General features: G+C 43.5%; 1 protein-coding gene across 1 annotated transcript in view; it reads left to right on the plus strand.

Moving 5' to 3' along the window:
* Positions 1-410: 410 nt before the first annotated feature.
* The window catches only part of CASD1 (CAS1 domain containing 1), a 52,420-nt gene continuing 36,915 nt past the window's right edge, over positions 411-15,915 (plus strand). The window contains exons 1-3 of the mRNA XM_063452265.1: positions 411-431; positions 503-960; positions 15,572-15,668. Of these exons, the coding sequence (XP_063308335.1) occupies positions 573-960; positions 15,572-15,668 (485 nt within the window). The 5' untranslated portion in view covers positions 411-431; positions 503-572. The remainder of the gene's footprint in view (positions 432-502; positions 961-15,571; positions 15,669-15,915) is intronic.

The raw sequence follows: 15,915 nt of genomic DNA on the forward strand, positions 1-15,915 counted from the left end.
GATGTGTAGCAGCTATGTATTGTCACACTCTCGTGCAGTGTTTGTATATTACACAGTTGTGTAGTAGTTGTGTAGTATCACACTGTTAACTGTGCAGTGGTTGTTTCATATAACAATTTTAATTGTGTAGTGTCACACTGTTAGCTGTGCAGTGGTTGTGTAGTGTCACTGTTAGCGGTGTAGTGGTTGTGTACTTTCACAGTTAGTTGTGCAGTGTCACACAGTTGTGCAGTGTCACAAAGTTATGGAGTAGTTGTGTAGTGTCACAGAGTTGTGTAGTGTCACACAGTTGTGTAGTATTTGTGTAGTGTCACACAGTTGTGTAGTGTCACACAGTTGTGTAGTGTCACACTGTTAGTTGTGTAGTAGTTGTGTAGTAGTTGTGTAGTGTCACACTTTTAGTTGTGTAGTAGTTGTGTAGTGTCACAGTTGTGTAGTGTCACACGGTTAGTTGTGTAGTGTCACACTTTTAGTTGTGTAGTAGTTGTGTGGTGTCACACAGTTAGTTGTGTAGTGTCACACAGTGTCCTGTCTTGTCCTTGGTATAACCCGGTTGTGTCCCGGTTGTCCCCATGTCCCTGGTTGAGGTGACCCCCCATGGTGGTCCGGGTGAGGAGGGTCATACTGAGCGCCCTCCGTTCCCCCACCGGCGCCATGGTGAACTCGATGAGCAGCTCCCCCTGTTACCTGCAGAGGATCCCCCCTCCTCCATCTCCGCAATCCCCCCGCAGCCCGCAGCCTCCTCCTCCCCGCCCTCCTCGCCGCAGTGCTGCCCCTCAGCGCCCGGCCGCCTCATCGCAATCTGCTGTCATGGAGGAGCCAAGATGGCGGCCCTGGCCTACAACCTGGGCAAACGGGAAATTAACCAGCACTTCACCGTGAGGAACGCCAAGATCCTGGCCCTGGGAGCCGTGCTGCTGCTCTCCGTGTGCCATGTCGTGTCCCGGGGATACTCCCGAGGTAAGACCACCTGCCCTTTCACTGCCCGGCCCAGGTCCCCCCTGGGCAACTCCACTACTGCCAGACACGGCGACATTCACCCCGCCTGTCATCACACTGTGGACCCCTACCGTCACCTCACTGCCAAACCTGACATGGAGAGAGAGAGGGGGGCAATTCATAATGTGTATTAATAGGATTATTATGTATAGCCACACCATATACCGTGGCGTTGTTCATGTCATTGTGGTTCTTGTTATCTGACTGTTCAGCCCTGCAATTACAGACAGCGGGGGGCTCTCCCCCGTTAATATGTATATAGCGCCAGCATATGCCGCTGCGCTGTACAAAGGGTTCATGTCATGACCATTGTGTATCCCCATCCTCCTGCCATCTGCTTCTCCCATTCACCTGCAATGAATGTCATTATGATACATATTATGTCATCCTGCACCCTTTGATTACATTATGTAATAACAATAAAGGTGATATATTATATAGCACCAAACACTTTCAGGATGCTGGACAATGGGTGACATGATTTCCTTCATCTCATGACATTGTGGACCCCTAGCTTCCTGTCCTCCCTTATTCCCCATCACCTGCAATGTCTTTAATGAGAGAGTGCTGAGCTGTTACCACCTTGCATAGTCTCCATTCTTCCTATTATCATTTAAACAGACATTGTGGTCCCTTACATCCAGTTTTATGTAAGCACATCTCCCCCCCACCCCCTATAATGACAGCACTCAGAGGAGGGCTGGCAAGAGGGTCAGGGGGTACTTGCAGCTGTGACCAGTAGTACAGATATGATTTTAGGTTGCTCCCTTACAGATCAATACTAAATATATTGTATACTAATTATTTTATTATTATTACTGTATTGCAGTATTAGTATAAAACATATAAAGAAAAAAAAAAAAAAGAATGTGAGTGAAATGTGATATGAGAGCATGCAGATTTTTTGATTACCCCTACCCCTATTTATAGAAATCCATCCTCTGACAGCACTAGTAACATATGAGAGGTGGAAAGAATATGAGTTTTGTTATTATGGGGATGGGGACATGTTTCTGTGTTTGATCACAATGACAGTACAGTGTCACAGGAATATATTCTATCAGCAGCACAGTCACAGATAGCCCAGTGATGGTGCAACTATAGAACATGGCCAAGCTGTATTACATACTGGAGCGTGTTTACTAAATAGTGAACTATAGTTAATTGGCAACAGTATTAAATATTTGAGGCAATTATAGCCAAGTTGGAAAAATTCTCCAGTTCCGTTTTTATTACCTATTGCATTGTTTGTCTTACACTTTACAGTTTGGTTTTCATTTCACTGCAATGCAATGGGGTTTATAACATAAACCCTAAATATAAACTCTGATCATATGAATATAAGAGTCTTGCTGCAATAAGGAATGCATCATATAAAAATATATATACCCGCATATGAAAATAGCAGGTTTCTGTTTTGGTTTTCTGTTATTTAAGAGCTTAATGGGAGATGCAGTGCAAAAACAGCAAATTCAAAAGTTAGTCATCACTGATATAGAAACTAGCTTCTTATGCATAATTCCTCATTTTAAACATAATTTTAAAATGTTACATATGCTATATTTGTCTATTTGACATGCTATGGCCATATAATATCATTCTCGCTAAATGATAATTCCATTCTTGGAGTATTTTGAGACCAAGGACGAGTTTGTTTTCCTGGCATTATAGTGGTCCTTTAAACATATCTGCTCTATTTTGTTTGTTAAACTTCTGGAAACCTGTAACTGTAAGGTCTGTAAAGCTCCATATACCCTTTTTTATTTTAAACGAAATACCAGACAAATTTAATTCTAATATGTTAATACATTATCTGGCATCAGTGGAGAATGCGTAGACGTTGTATTTAAAGCTTATCATATGTCAAAAAACGTACAGCTATATAGATATAAAAAAGATTACAGGTGGCAATATAGCACATTTAAGCATCAGCCTGGGAGTCTACCTCCCATCACTGTTAAGGAGATCCATACATGTAATTCCCAATGTTGTAATGAGAATTAATGACCCCCACCACTCACAGTGTCCCATTACATCTGAATTATGGTGACACGGTGTAGCATAATGTGTCACCTCTCTTTGAAATACTAGTTTTATAGTGCTAATACGACAAATTAAAAAAATATATATGATATTGATAGCGATAGGCATACAGTGTGTAAAATAAGTAGTTTTTTTTGTTTTTTACTTGGTGGATATAATAGTGATATTCCAGGCCCTGCGGTATGAAATGGTGTGGAACAGAAGAGATTAGATTGTCTTCATGGTAATATGTAGGTGTTCAGGGGAAAGACACAGATTCTTAAAGGAACACTCTAATGTTCAACATTAAATACCGTATTTACTCGAATCTAATATGCACCTTTTTTGGAAAATAACATTTACAAAATTTGAATGCATATTAGATTTGATGGCGCATTACATCCAGGGCAAAATTTTCAGGCAAATTAAAACTAGTGAATTTAACCCCTTAAGGACCAAACTTCTGGAATAAAAGGGAATCATGACATGTCACACATGTCATGTGTCCTTAAGGGGTTAAACAGATGAACTCACACAGACAAATTCAAACTGGTGAATTTCATTCTGGCGAATTCACACAGGCACATTTTGTTCCTGAAAGAGGGCTTAAAGAGACACTATAGTCACCTGAAAAACTTTAGCTTAATGAAGCAGTTTTGGTGTATAGAACATGCAGCCTCACTGCTCAATCCTCTGCCATTTAGGAGTTAAATCCCTTTTGTTTATGAACCCTAGTATCACCTCCATGCATGTGACTTGCACAGCCTTCCATAAACACTTCCTGTAAAGAGAGCCCTATTTAGGATTTTCTTATTGCAAGTTCTGTTTAATTGAGATTTTCTTATCCCCTGCTATGTTAATAGCTTGCTAGACCCTGCAATAGGCTCCTGTATGTGATTAAAGTTCAATTTAGAGACTGAGATACAATTATTTAAGGTAAATTACATCTGTTTGAAAGTGAAACCAGTTTTTTTTTTTTCATGCAGGCTCTGTCAATCATAGCCAGGGGAGGTGTGGCTAGGGCTGCATAAACAGAAACAAAGTGATTCAACATAAATGACAGTGAATTGAACAGTGAAATTGCAGGGGAATGATCTATACACAAACACTGCTTTATTTAGCTAAAGTAATTTTATGTGACTATAGTGTTCCTTTAAGAAAGAATAGACTTAACGTGTAACACTAAAATTGAAATACCATTAATGTTACTATGGTGTATGGCAATGAATATTTTCATTGTAGCACAATGTTGTATAGTAGTATCTTGCTGTATAAATGTGCATTACATTTTCCAGCAAAAAAAACCCTCCAGTTTCCAGGTTTCAAAAATTGAGGTGCACATAAATATGCATAAATGCAAGTAAAAACAGTCTATAAATTTATATTTTAAAAAGTAATTCTGTTTTTGTTTAATGCAGTGCCAGTACAGTCTCCTCACTCCTTGCTCTCCTTAGACAATATGAAAATATTGTCATCTCTCAGAAACTGGAATGTTTCCAGACGAATAGGACTTAGTCTAAGATGAAGTGGTTTTGATGCTCAGAGTGCCCTCTTCAAGGGATACTATAGGCAGCAAAACAAAGTTGGCTTAATTAAGCAGTTTTGGTGTATAGATCATGCCCCTGCAGTCTCACTGCTCAATTGTATGCCATTTAGGAGTTTAATCACTTTGTTTTTGCAGCTCTCTGCATGTGACTTGCAAAGCATTCCTAAACACTACCTGTAAAGAGAGATCTAATGTTTAAACTTGCTTTACTGCAAATTCTCTTTACTTTAGAATGTATCGCCTGTTAGACCCTGCAGAAACCTCCTGTTTGTGACTAAAGTTCGATTTACAGAACAGGAGATAAAAATTTCTAACGTAAGTTAAAATCTAATTGAAAATGAAACCATTATTTTAATGCAGGCTGTGAGAGCCAATGTAGGGGAGGTGTAGTTAGGGCTGCATGGCCAGAAACAAAAGTCATTTAACTAGTGCCATGCTGTCAATAAGATATGAGGGTCGTCATCTGGAGTCAGGGAAAAATTAAGACTGGATTATAAATATTTTACTGAAAAGTAAAAGGGGTCATGACAATGTACTAAAATCTTATGATTTATTAGTTTATATTTTGCTCAGTTCAACAGGTTCTCTAGTAGTTGTTATATGGCTGAAAATGTTGTTCTGGTGGGGGTCGTCCACAGTAAGCAGGTTATAAAATAATGTCTGCCATAAAAATGTTAAGTGCCATACAAAGCAAATGGAATAGAGAGAAGCCCTGTGTAATGCCTCTGGGCATGGTCAAGTTGCAGAAAAGGACCTTGTGTATGCATATTCTGACTAAGGGCCAAGAATAATGTTATTTGAACCAGTGAATGCATTTCAGACCCTAATACATTCTCCATAAAGTGGCAAAGCAATTCTCAATCTGTTCTGTCAATGTCAAATACAATTTTTGTGTTCTGTTTTTAGCTGCAGAAGGTGATGGCGTGACTTTTGCATTAGAAATGAATACTATTTAATGGCATGTGACAAGACCTACCTGTTCCAGTATAAGATGTTTTATGTAAGCTTGATCCTCTGTATTTTGGCATTGTTTTTCATATCCAAAGAGACACAGGCCTATATCTTGCTGAAGGTGCCTGCTGCTTTAGGTAATATTTGTGCTCATTGTGTATGCATGATGAGGATGTAGGAGAGAAACATTTTGGAGGGAACTGAAGTAAGACTAGGATATAGGTTAGTTGTTGAATATTTTAGTGAGAGTCCATCAGGCTCTCACTAGGCTGAGGATTTAACCATAGGAGATATTTGGTAACCAGTGAATTGTAGCAATTGAAAACCTAATTGCAATCATTGAGCAATTAATACTGATATGTAAAACATCTTTAACTGACCTCTAGTCAAAGAATACATTTTTAGTCTACATTTTGCAATTCTGTTTTTAACCCACTTCATTTTGGTTATTAGTAAGTAAATCATTATAATTTCCTCTGGAAATAACAATCAAATAGATTTTTGATACTTGGCTATCTTAACCTGATTGTGAGGAGTGGAGTATAACTCCCTGGATTGGCGTAAGTAAGTCAGAATAATACGTAAATCAGTCAGAATGATATAAACTGTAATGGGATGACGGATCTTGTTGGGTACGTCAGTCCGTGGAGGGCTTGTCTTTTATTATAACTGAAAAAAATGTTGTTTTCTCAGGGCTGTAGTCAATAGACCTCCATATATTTTTTTTTTCATTGTGTACAGTTTCCTGGACAGAATGAGGGCTGCAAAAATATAACTACCTGTGTGTCTAGCTTTATGCAAACTGTAAGTTGTGACTGGAATGTGGTATGATTCATTTGCGATCTATGTGAGTGATGTTTGCAGTGACATCCTTTATTGTGTAAGGGTGTCTTGCTAAAAATAACAGAACTGCAGATAACATTTGTGTGCTTTCCAGATAATATTTTAAGAGAAACCAGAGGTGATGTTTTCAGATAAATTTTAAGTATGAAACTCTAATTATCAGGTATTCTATTTTGGAGTCCGTTTCTAAACATCATAAGAAGGCAATTATGAAAAGATATTTTCGCTGGCAAGACGGTTTTCCCTATCAAGTGAATGGATAAAACAGAATCTAAAGATGACATTATCATTGGTAGAAATAACTATACAATATAAAGTCTTTGAAGGTGCATTGACTACAGTTCCCATGGTGTTTTTCCTGATGTAGGTTCTTTGTTTGTTATGAAAATGCAAACCTTGGGTGATCTCTTTGAACTGGGCAGACGATGTAAGCCAGTAAGAATCCAACAAAAGCCGCTATCACCCATGTGGTCATGATTGTAGCAAGCTGTAACTGGTATGTGCAGAGAACTAGTATTAAAGAACTACTAAAGTCCAGACCTCTTCATCTTAAAGGGACTCTCCATTGCCAGGAAAACCGTTTTCCTGGCACTGCAGGTCTGCTCTCCCTTCCACCCCCCATCCCAAACCCCTTCAGTGACTTACCTGCATCCAGCGCCAATGTCCGGATTGAAAACGGATTGTTTTCCTGGCACTGGAGTTTTCCTTTAAGAAAGGTGTCTTTGTGACATGTGAAACATAAAATTAGATGTTGAAATCCTTACTGTGCAACTGAGCTCCCTGTCAATCATTGTTATCAGCTCTGTCTTTTGCACATGATAGTCAGTCAGTGTACAGAGAATTGTAGAAATTAAACATTGTCTTCTCTTCGTTTGGTATGTTGGCTCTTTGCCTTTTCTGAACTGCGTTATGTAGTTTGCTAAATCTTTAATATACATTGAAAAGAAAACAGCATCTAAAGAATAAAAGTTATGATAACATAAAGGGGATTTACAATGTTCTTTGCAATTGTGTAAATTCCAGGGAAGTGATAGTTCCCCAGTTGTCTGCCTTATTCCTGGAGCAATAATTCCACCATTTACTTGTATTTACAAGCACACGCATTGGGGTTTTACGCACAGTGGACCATAGTACTTGGGCTCAAAAAACATAGCTTTCCCAGCACCTAAATTATAGCACTTAGGGAAGAATAGCCAAGCCACAGCAGGGGAGTGTGCTGAGAGCCTGCATTTTTGTTTAACTGTTCCAAATCGATTTGATACTTTGCACCATAACCACTGAAATGAGCTGTAGTGGTTATGCTACTTAATTTCTTTTATGCATCTTTACTTTCTTTCATTGATTTTTATTTGGCTTTAAAAATTTGTCCCAAATACTTGGTAGCTACATCTGTCTTCTTACAGTAGGAATATAATAGAACCTGGTTTTACTAGCTATGTATGTATATGTGTGTGTGTGTGTGTGTGTGTGTGTGTGTGTGTGTATGTATGTATATATATATATATATATATATATATTATATATTCATTCCATTATATAATACTGTGACAGCCTGTCTTTTATTAAGAAATTATTAGCTATTAAACATGTGGTGTCATTCAGTGGAGACCTGTATAACTCCCTAACGGTGCCTATTTATAATATGCCAATTCGTCTATAAATAGTAATACACCCTCAATCCATTGTATAGAACTGCGGAATTTGCTGGCGCTTTATAAATAATAAAATAATAATAATAATTGACATATTATTTGCTTGTATTCATGCTCATGAATGCTTGATGATGTTAAGCTTTTATTTTAGAATGACTTATGCAAATGTGTGATATTGAAAGTATGTCAGTATCTTGGCACTCTGTTATTTCATTATTGCACTAGTCAGTATGTTTTGTTGTTTCTTGAGTAGAGCATTTAAGATGTATAGGATAACATTTTGTAAAAGAAATGACTGTAGCTAGGTGCATGATGTGAACACAAGGATAATTTCAGTCTGATACGTCTGTGTAACTTACATACCCGCAAACTAATCTAGACCCATCAGTGCAGTCCTTTTCTGTGACCGCCCATCCGCTATTCTAGGCTTTTATCCCATTGTGTCCCACTTTTGGCAGATTCATATACACACACATTACACAACATATAAACATGTAAAGCAAACTGATCCTAGGCGCGTTTCACTAATCGGTCCATTGTGATGTGCGTAGTGTCAGTTTTCTTTACAAAAAAAGATGTGATGAGGTCTGATTGAAGCACAGGCAAACTTGCTAGGTAGTAAGTGTTCTGCCACATGAGTAAGCTCGGGCAGAAGCTGGCTACCTCTTGAGCAGTAATCGTGTTCATGTGATTTTTCTTTCTTTTCTTTTCCCTGTTTGGAGACTTTTTCTCTCCTTGATTTTAAACTATATTTAAGTGTTTTTTTTTCTCTCTGTTTAGAAGACTTTCCCTCTTCTCTACTAAACGGCTGTAATTAGATATTCAGATTGGCTTCTATGCACTAACCAGTTGTTTGTATATAAGTATCTGAATTGTTAGTTTTCAGGGAGCCAACATCTATCTTACTGAGACAGAACCCACCATGGTAACTGTTATATTGCAGATATATAAATTGCATGATTTTGCTATTACATGACGAAAAGTCATGATTTTATTAAAGACACGGAGGCGAGTATTGCATATCCCTTTCTTTACTGTTGACAAATAGCAGCAAAGGAAACATACAGAATGAAAAAAGAATGAACATGTGATAACCTAGGCCCCTCCCCCTCAGGTCCCAGTATAACAGGCAGCACTTCCCTTCCATTTCCCTCTTTCTGCAGATGCGACCAAAGAACAATGTCCATAACTAGAGTAATGCGAGAATAAAGTCCCAAGGTAATAACAGAAAAAACCGAGGAGGTATAACATCACAAACTGGGAAGTGTGGCCGTAGAATCCATAGGACCGATGGAGGACAGCGGGAGGAGACCAATAAACCGGACCCTTGCTAGACGTCTTGCCAGATTAAGCTGTGGAGACATAAAGGACAGGAGCCAACAGGTTAAAGTCGATACTTGTAACTAGTACAAGGTTACGCCAGTGGGAACAAAGACCCTTGTATATACAATCCCACAAAACAATCAATGTTAACATATCCAGTAATATTGAAAACAACAAGTAGAAGGACGGCCCCACTTACCGTCCCAAACTATAACATGTGGTGTATCGTGGTATGAGTAATATGGGTGGGGAGATATATACTTACCAGCGTGAGAGTAACAAAAAAGGGTGGGGCAATACTCGCCTCCGTGTCTTTAATAAAATCATGACTTTTCGTCATGTAATAGCAAAATCATGCAATTTTATAACAAGACACGGAGGCTCATATTGCAAGTTTAAAGCTGATCCATTATTACAGCGAATGTGTGTGGGGCCGGCCGAAAGTAGAATTCTCGGAAGGTAGATTCCCTAGACCAATCAGCTGTTCTCATAATGTCTTCTAGGCGGGCGCCCGCAGACATCATAGAAGAGGCCGAAGCCCCTCGTACTGAGTGGGCGCCGAACACTGTAGTGTCAATGCCCGCTTGGGCCAGCAGCCATTTCACCCAGCGTGATAAGGTAGTGCTGGAAACTGGGTGAAAAGGGGGGCGGAAAGATAAGAACAACTGACGGGAGGCAGTAGATCGGTGTGGTTCGGTGCGAGATTCGTATTCACGAAGGCAGGTCACTGGGCATAGCGAAGGAGAGGCAGGGAAACTAGGGTAGGATACCGCCTTGATGGAAGTCTTAGTGCGTCTGCTGATGTTAAAAGTTACCCCGTCCGGGGTGTATGACTTGGCATCGACATCCAGTGCACTGACATCCGAGACTCTCTTGCATGAGATGAGACAGAGCAGGCACACCAATTTGGCCGACAGCTGTTTGAGGGAGAGTCCTGCGTTAGCGGGCCAGGATGAGAGGAAAGCCAATACAACTGAAACATCCCAGGTCGTGGAGTAGCGGGGCCTGGGTGGCCTTGAAAATCTAGAGCCCTTGACGAGTCGGCACACTAGAGGGTGTTGTCCCGCGGGGCGGCCCTCGAAGCCCTGGTGAATCGCCGAGATAGCGGAGCGGTAAAGGTTAATGGTCCTGTAAGCCTTACCGGCTTCGAAGAGAGACGTCAGGAACTGCAGGATCGTTGTTACAGGGGCCGAAACGGGATCCTCGTTCCGAGCCATGCACCAGCTAGCCCAAGCTCGCCAAGCTGACCCATATGCCCGTCTAGTGCCGGGAGCCCATGCTGCAGCCAATAAGAGTCTAGTTGCGTCCGAAACTCCTTGGATTTCCCAGGGTCCCCGGAGATTCGCCACGCCAGAAGTGGGAGAGAGCCCTCCAGCCGGAGGGGATGATAGCGACCCGTCGGGTCTTGTAGCAGGTCGTGGCGACCCGGCAGGAGTCGAGGATAGTCCAACGTCATCTCGAGCATTTGGGGAAACCAAGACTGCGTCTCCCAGAATGGGGTGACCATGACTAGCTCCGCCCGGTGTTTGCGGGTCTGCAGGAGTGAGCGAGGGATCATGGAAAATGGGGGAAAGGCATAGAGGAGGCCTCCCTTCCACTCTTGTAGGAAGGCATCCACTGCCTCCGCCATTGGGTCCGGCCTCCAGCTGAAGAAGCGTGGGAGTTGAGTATTGAGCCGGGAGGCGAAAAGGTCTATGGTAAATGGTCCCCAAAGAGATGATATGTTGGAGAACACCTTCCTGGCTAATCTCCAGTCGCTGGTGTCTGAAAGATAACGTGAACCCCAGTCCGCTTGGACGTTGTGCAGGCCAGGTAAGTACTCTGCGTAGACCATCAGGTTCCGTTCCAGGCAGAATTCCCAAAAATCTTTCGCCAACCTGGCCAGGACCGCCGACTGTGTACCACCCAGGTGGTTGACATATCTCACCGCCGAAACATTGTCCATGCGGAGCCGAATACATGATAGGGCACGGTCCTTGGCGAAGCTGCGGATGGCGAAGGAGCCTGCCAGGAGCTCCAGGGCATTGATATGTAGTCGGGCTTCGGACTCCGACCACCGGCCCCCAGTTGAGATGCCCTCGCAGTGGGCTCCCCAACCGTGTAGACTCGCATCCGAGTCGATCGTGAATTCCGGCGTTAAGCCGAAGATGGCTTTGCCATTCCACGCAGACAGGTTGAGAATCCACCATCGCAACTCGTCTTTCGTCTCGTTGTCCAGGGAGACTAGGTCTGCGTAGGATGCCCCGGCTCTCAGGTGAGCGATTTTTAGGCGCTGTAGCGCTCGGTAGTGGAGTGGGCCTGGGAACACGGCCTGGATTGAAGAGGCCAGTAGGCCTATGAGGCGTGCCAATTGGCGTAAGGTGAGCTGGGGTCGGATAAGGGCCCTGCGCAATTCTTTGCGGATGGAACGAATCTTGGATATCGGGAGACTCAGCGTCGCTGCCCCCGAATCCACTTGGAAACCTAGGAATTCCAAGCGGGTGGCGGGGGTCAGGCATGACTTCTCCCAGTTGATTATGAAACCTAAGCGTGACAGGAGGTTTATGGCTAGTCGTAGGTGTGAGAGGAGGGTGGAGCGCTCCTGAGCCACGAGTAGAATATCGTCTAGGTAGACGATTAGCCGAACTCCTCGACTGCGTAGCCAGGCCATAACGGGCCGTAGAAGTTTTGTGAAACACCACGGGGCTGAGGATAGGCCAAAGGGCAGACAGGTGAATCGCCATATTTCGTGTCGCCAGTAAAAGCGTAGGAGGTCCCGAGAGGCCTCCGCTATTGGCACTGTCAGGTACGCGTCTTTTAGGTCTAGTTTCGCTAGCCAGTCTCCGTGGAGGAGGAGATCCCTTAGCAGGTGAATACCCTCCATCTTGAAATGGCGGTACCTGACTACGGCATTGAGGGGGCGCAAATTTATGACTGGCCTCGATTGGCCGCCTTTCTTTTCCACTAGGAAGATATTGCTTATTACGCCCGCAGGGCTGGGGGGTGCTAGTTCGATAGCCCCTTTGAACTGGAGGGATGAAAGTTCTTCGTCGATCCGACCGCGATCCTGGATGGAAAAGCGGATCGGTCGAGGAGGGGGAATGTGTGTAGGGCGGCAGGTGAGTTCTATATGGAAGCCCTGAATAGTGGCCAGTACCCAGGGATCTGAAGTGATTTGTGACCAGGCTGGGAAAAAATGTTGGAGTCTGCCCCCTATGTAACCCGGAGAAGAAATGTGTGGTAGAAGGCAACTCACCGTATGGTCGTCTGGAGTTTGGGTTACTCCGAAGGCCTCTGGATCGCCATTGACGTCCACGGGATGGAAAAAACATGGGGCGGGAGGTCTCCTGGTATTGGTGATACTGTTGAAAGGAGCCTCTTCCCGTGCCACGGGATTGGGGATAGTTGCGGCCGGACAGACGGCTCCTGCTTCTGCCGGCCCTGGTAGAGACCCGCCCCTGGAATACTCGCCTCATGGAGGCCTGGGCCTTGTCTAGAGCCGTGAATGCCCCCACAAAACGCCCCAAGTCTTTGATGAAGGAGTCTCCGAAGAGGAGTCCTTGGGCGTCTTTGCCCGCCTCCGTAAGGGCGAGGTTGGCTAGTTTTGGCTCAATTTTGAACAATATGGCTTTACGCCTTTCAATAGACAGGGAGGTATTTACGCTCCCAGCAATACAAATTGCTCTCTGGACCCAACCTCTAAGGTCTTCAGGGTCGACCATGCGGTTCTCCGCTCTGGCGTCTTCCGCCAAGTCAAATAATTTGGCCAAAGGCCCGAATATGTCCAGGTGCTTGTCCTGGCAGGACTTCAAAGCGGACTCTAGTCCTTTACGGGGGTTCCAGCCCAGTTTAGTGAGGAACTGGGTCATTTTTGGATCAACCTCTGGGGTGTCACACACCTTGTTGGGCACCAGAGGCCTAGGACACTCCGCCCTCAATTTGTTGCGGGCCGCCTTGCTTAAGGGTTTTCTGACCCAATTTTCCAGATATGTGGCAACGTGGTCGGCTGGGAGCCACTCCGCCGACCTCGGATGATGAAGGTCATCCGGGTCGAAGAGTGGGACCCCCGAAGGATCCACGAGGGATGGCCCCGCAGCCGCAGGGTTCCTGGTCCCCGTCTCGCCTCCGGGCATCTCTGCCTGAGCAGAGGAAAGGAGGTCGAGAGCGCCATCGGCGGAATCCGCATCAGAGTCGGAATCTGACTCGTTCATAGCCTCCTCATTTGACCCGATTTCTGAGTCGGTGCCGCTCTCAATCTGTGCTCTAGCACATTTCCAAAGCCGCGCCCGTTCTGCCTGGCGCGGAAAGGCTCTTTTGCGTGGATGGGACACGCTTTCTGGGGCGACCGAAGGTACGCCAGTCATGGTGTTTCTGGAGGCAGAGGAGTGTTTAGATTTACGGGCAGCCTTTTTGAAGTCCCCTTTAGATACCTCTCCCTGGGGTGTCGAGGTGCCCGAGAGTTGCTCGTCTGAAGGACGGGGCAAGAGGGCTTGTGAAATGGTGTGGGAGAGGGTGGAGGACATAGACCCCATAGCAGCCATAATGGCGTCTGTCACTGAGCGCTGTAGCGCCAGAAACTGTGGTCCACCGGGTTGGGTAGTCCCATCCGCCATAGAAGGCGAAATATCTGAGGTGACAGGGACCTCAGTTCTGATTACTGGGGAATCCGACTCCCCAGAGTGAGCGGACCCAGTAGATAGTCTGGGTTTAGGCATGATCAAGGACGTATGGGTTAGTCACCCAAACAAACTAAGCAAAGGAAAAAACGCTCTCACCAGGGCCCAGACCAGCGACACACTAAGAGGTAGGGACAGAATGACAGAAAATGGCCGCCGGGAATCTCGTGGGATTCGCGGCACCCGCAAGCTACGCGGAGGAATAATGAAACAAGAAGAAGTGCGCAGAGAGGCGCTCGAGCAGAAGAAACAGACAAGGTTACATAAGCAGTGGAGGTCTGGGCCCTGAGGCTAGTGTATAACGACACAATTACTAACCTCAGAAATAAAAGACTAAATAAATACAAATTAAATAAAAATCCATTAAATTATCAATGAATAGTATATAAGAGAAAATATGGCATGTACTTATCTTTGTGTCAGAGCAGCAAAGAAAGAGGGAAATGGAAGGGAAGTGCTGCCTGTTATACTGGGACCTGAGGGGGAGGGGCCTAGGTTATCACATGTTCATTCTTTTTTCATTCTGTATGTTTCCTTTGCTGCTATTTGTCAACAGTAAAGAAAGGGATATGCAATATGAGCCTCCGTGTCTTGTTATAAAATTCATACTTTTTGATCAATCTGAGAGTTGTCTCGAGTGTGTATAAAATTTACTTTGTTGCAATTGCAGTTAATATTAGTGTCAACGTATTCAGGACTATTACTTTTGCAACTTTGTTCCTTTGGGGGGGACTATGAGAACATGTTTGGCTTATCTATTTTTTTTTATTATACATTTTTGGTTGTTTTGGATTCTTTTCATTTTTTTATATTTTTACTTCATTTTATTTTTATTTATTTTTTATGTGCACAATAAACGTTGTGTTTTAAGGCTACACATTATTACATTTCAGATTTATCATTGTTTTAGATTTATTGATAGGGATACTGCCCTGTTATTACTTGTTTCCTGGGGAGGTATACCACAATTGAGGTGTGCCATGAATGTCTGCCAGGCGTTGATTATATTTTCCGCTGTCTTTTGCAAGATACGTTTAGGTGCGCCTGTTTGCTTCCCATAAGCTAAGCCTTTCTGTGCAGGGCTGTTTCATTGGCTAAGAACGTCAGATGAACCCGCTCACAGTTGTGAAGTCCAGCACCACCAGGCTTAGCTCAGTGCTCAGCTTCTGGGCTGTAGAGTAAGTGGTATTTGGCGCCCATTGAACCCCAGGTAACTCATCAAATAATTTGCAAATAGTTTGACTACTTTACCTGAGAGGTCATCCATGTAATCCTAAAAAAACATAACCACTACAGTGTACTGTGGTGTGTATGGTACTTGGATTGTTCCTTTATTTGTAACCATTTGAAGAAAAAAAGGAAATTTATAAGCTTATTTTATACGTAACTACGTGTTGTTTTTTTGTTTTTTTTTATCTTTCCATAGCTTTTGGATTTACAAGTCATCATTGACTATTGTTGGCATTTAGTGGAATCTTTTTTAGCACTGTCTGCTAACTTTGGGCCTAATGGTATAGTAGCATTACATATTGCCTGTCTCATATGTCTCATATTGCTAATCATTTTGTCTCTTTGTTTAGGGGCTACAACCTGTGACAACCTTATTTCCAGTGGCAGATTCCTTGGAGAGAACGTATGGCAACCATACAGCTGTATGATGCATAAATATAAGACAAGGTGAGTGAAACTATGGAAACACTACTTTTGTGAAAGCCTGGCCCACGTTCTCTTACAATTGTTGTGTCTTACCGCTTATTGTAGTGGTAATGGTGCCAGGAATGCAGGGAGATGCACATTGGCTAACTGCTTAGCTGATGCTCTCAGCCAATAAGTCGGCATTGTGTGGCAGAGCTTAGCTCATTAGAGCTAACAGAAGCACCTTGCAGGGGACCGTAACAGGCAACTGGCGGACCCCAGGTAAGTT

This window comes from Pelobates fuscus, chromosome 4 (assembly GCF_036172605.1).
Source record: "Pelobates fuscus isolate aPelFus1 chromosome 4, aPelFus1.pri, whole genome shotgun sequence".
Taxonomy (NCBI): domain Eukaryota; kingdom Metazoa; phylum Chordata; class Amphibia; order Anura; family Pelobatidae; genus Pelobates; species Pelobates fuscus.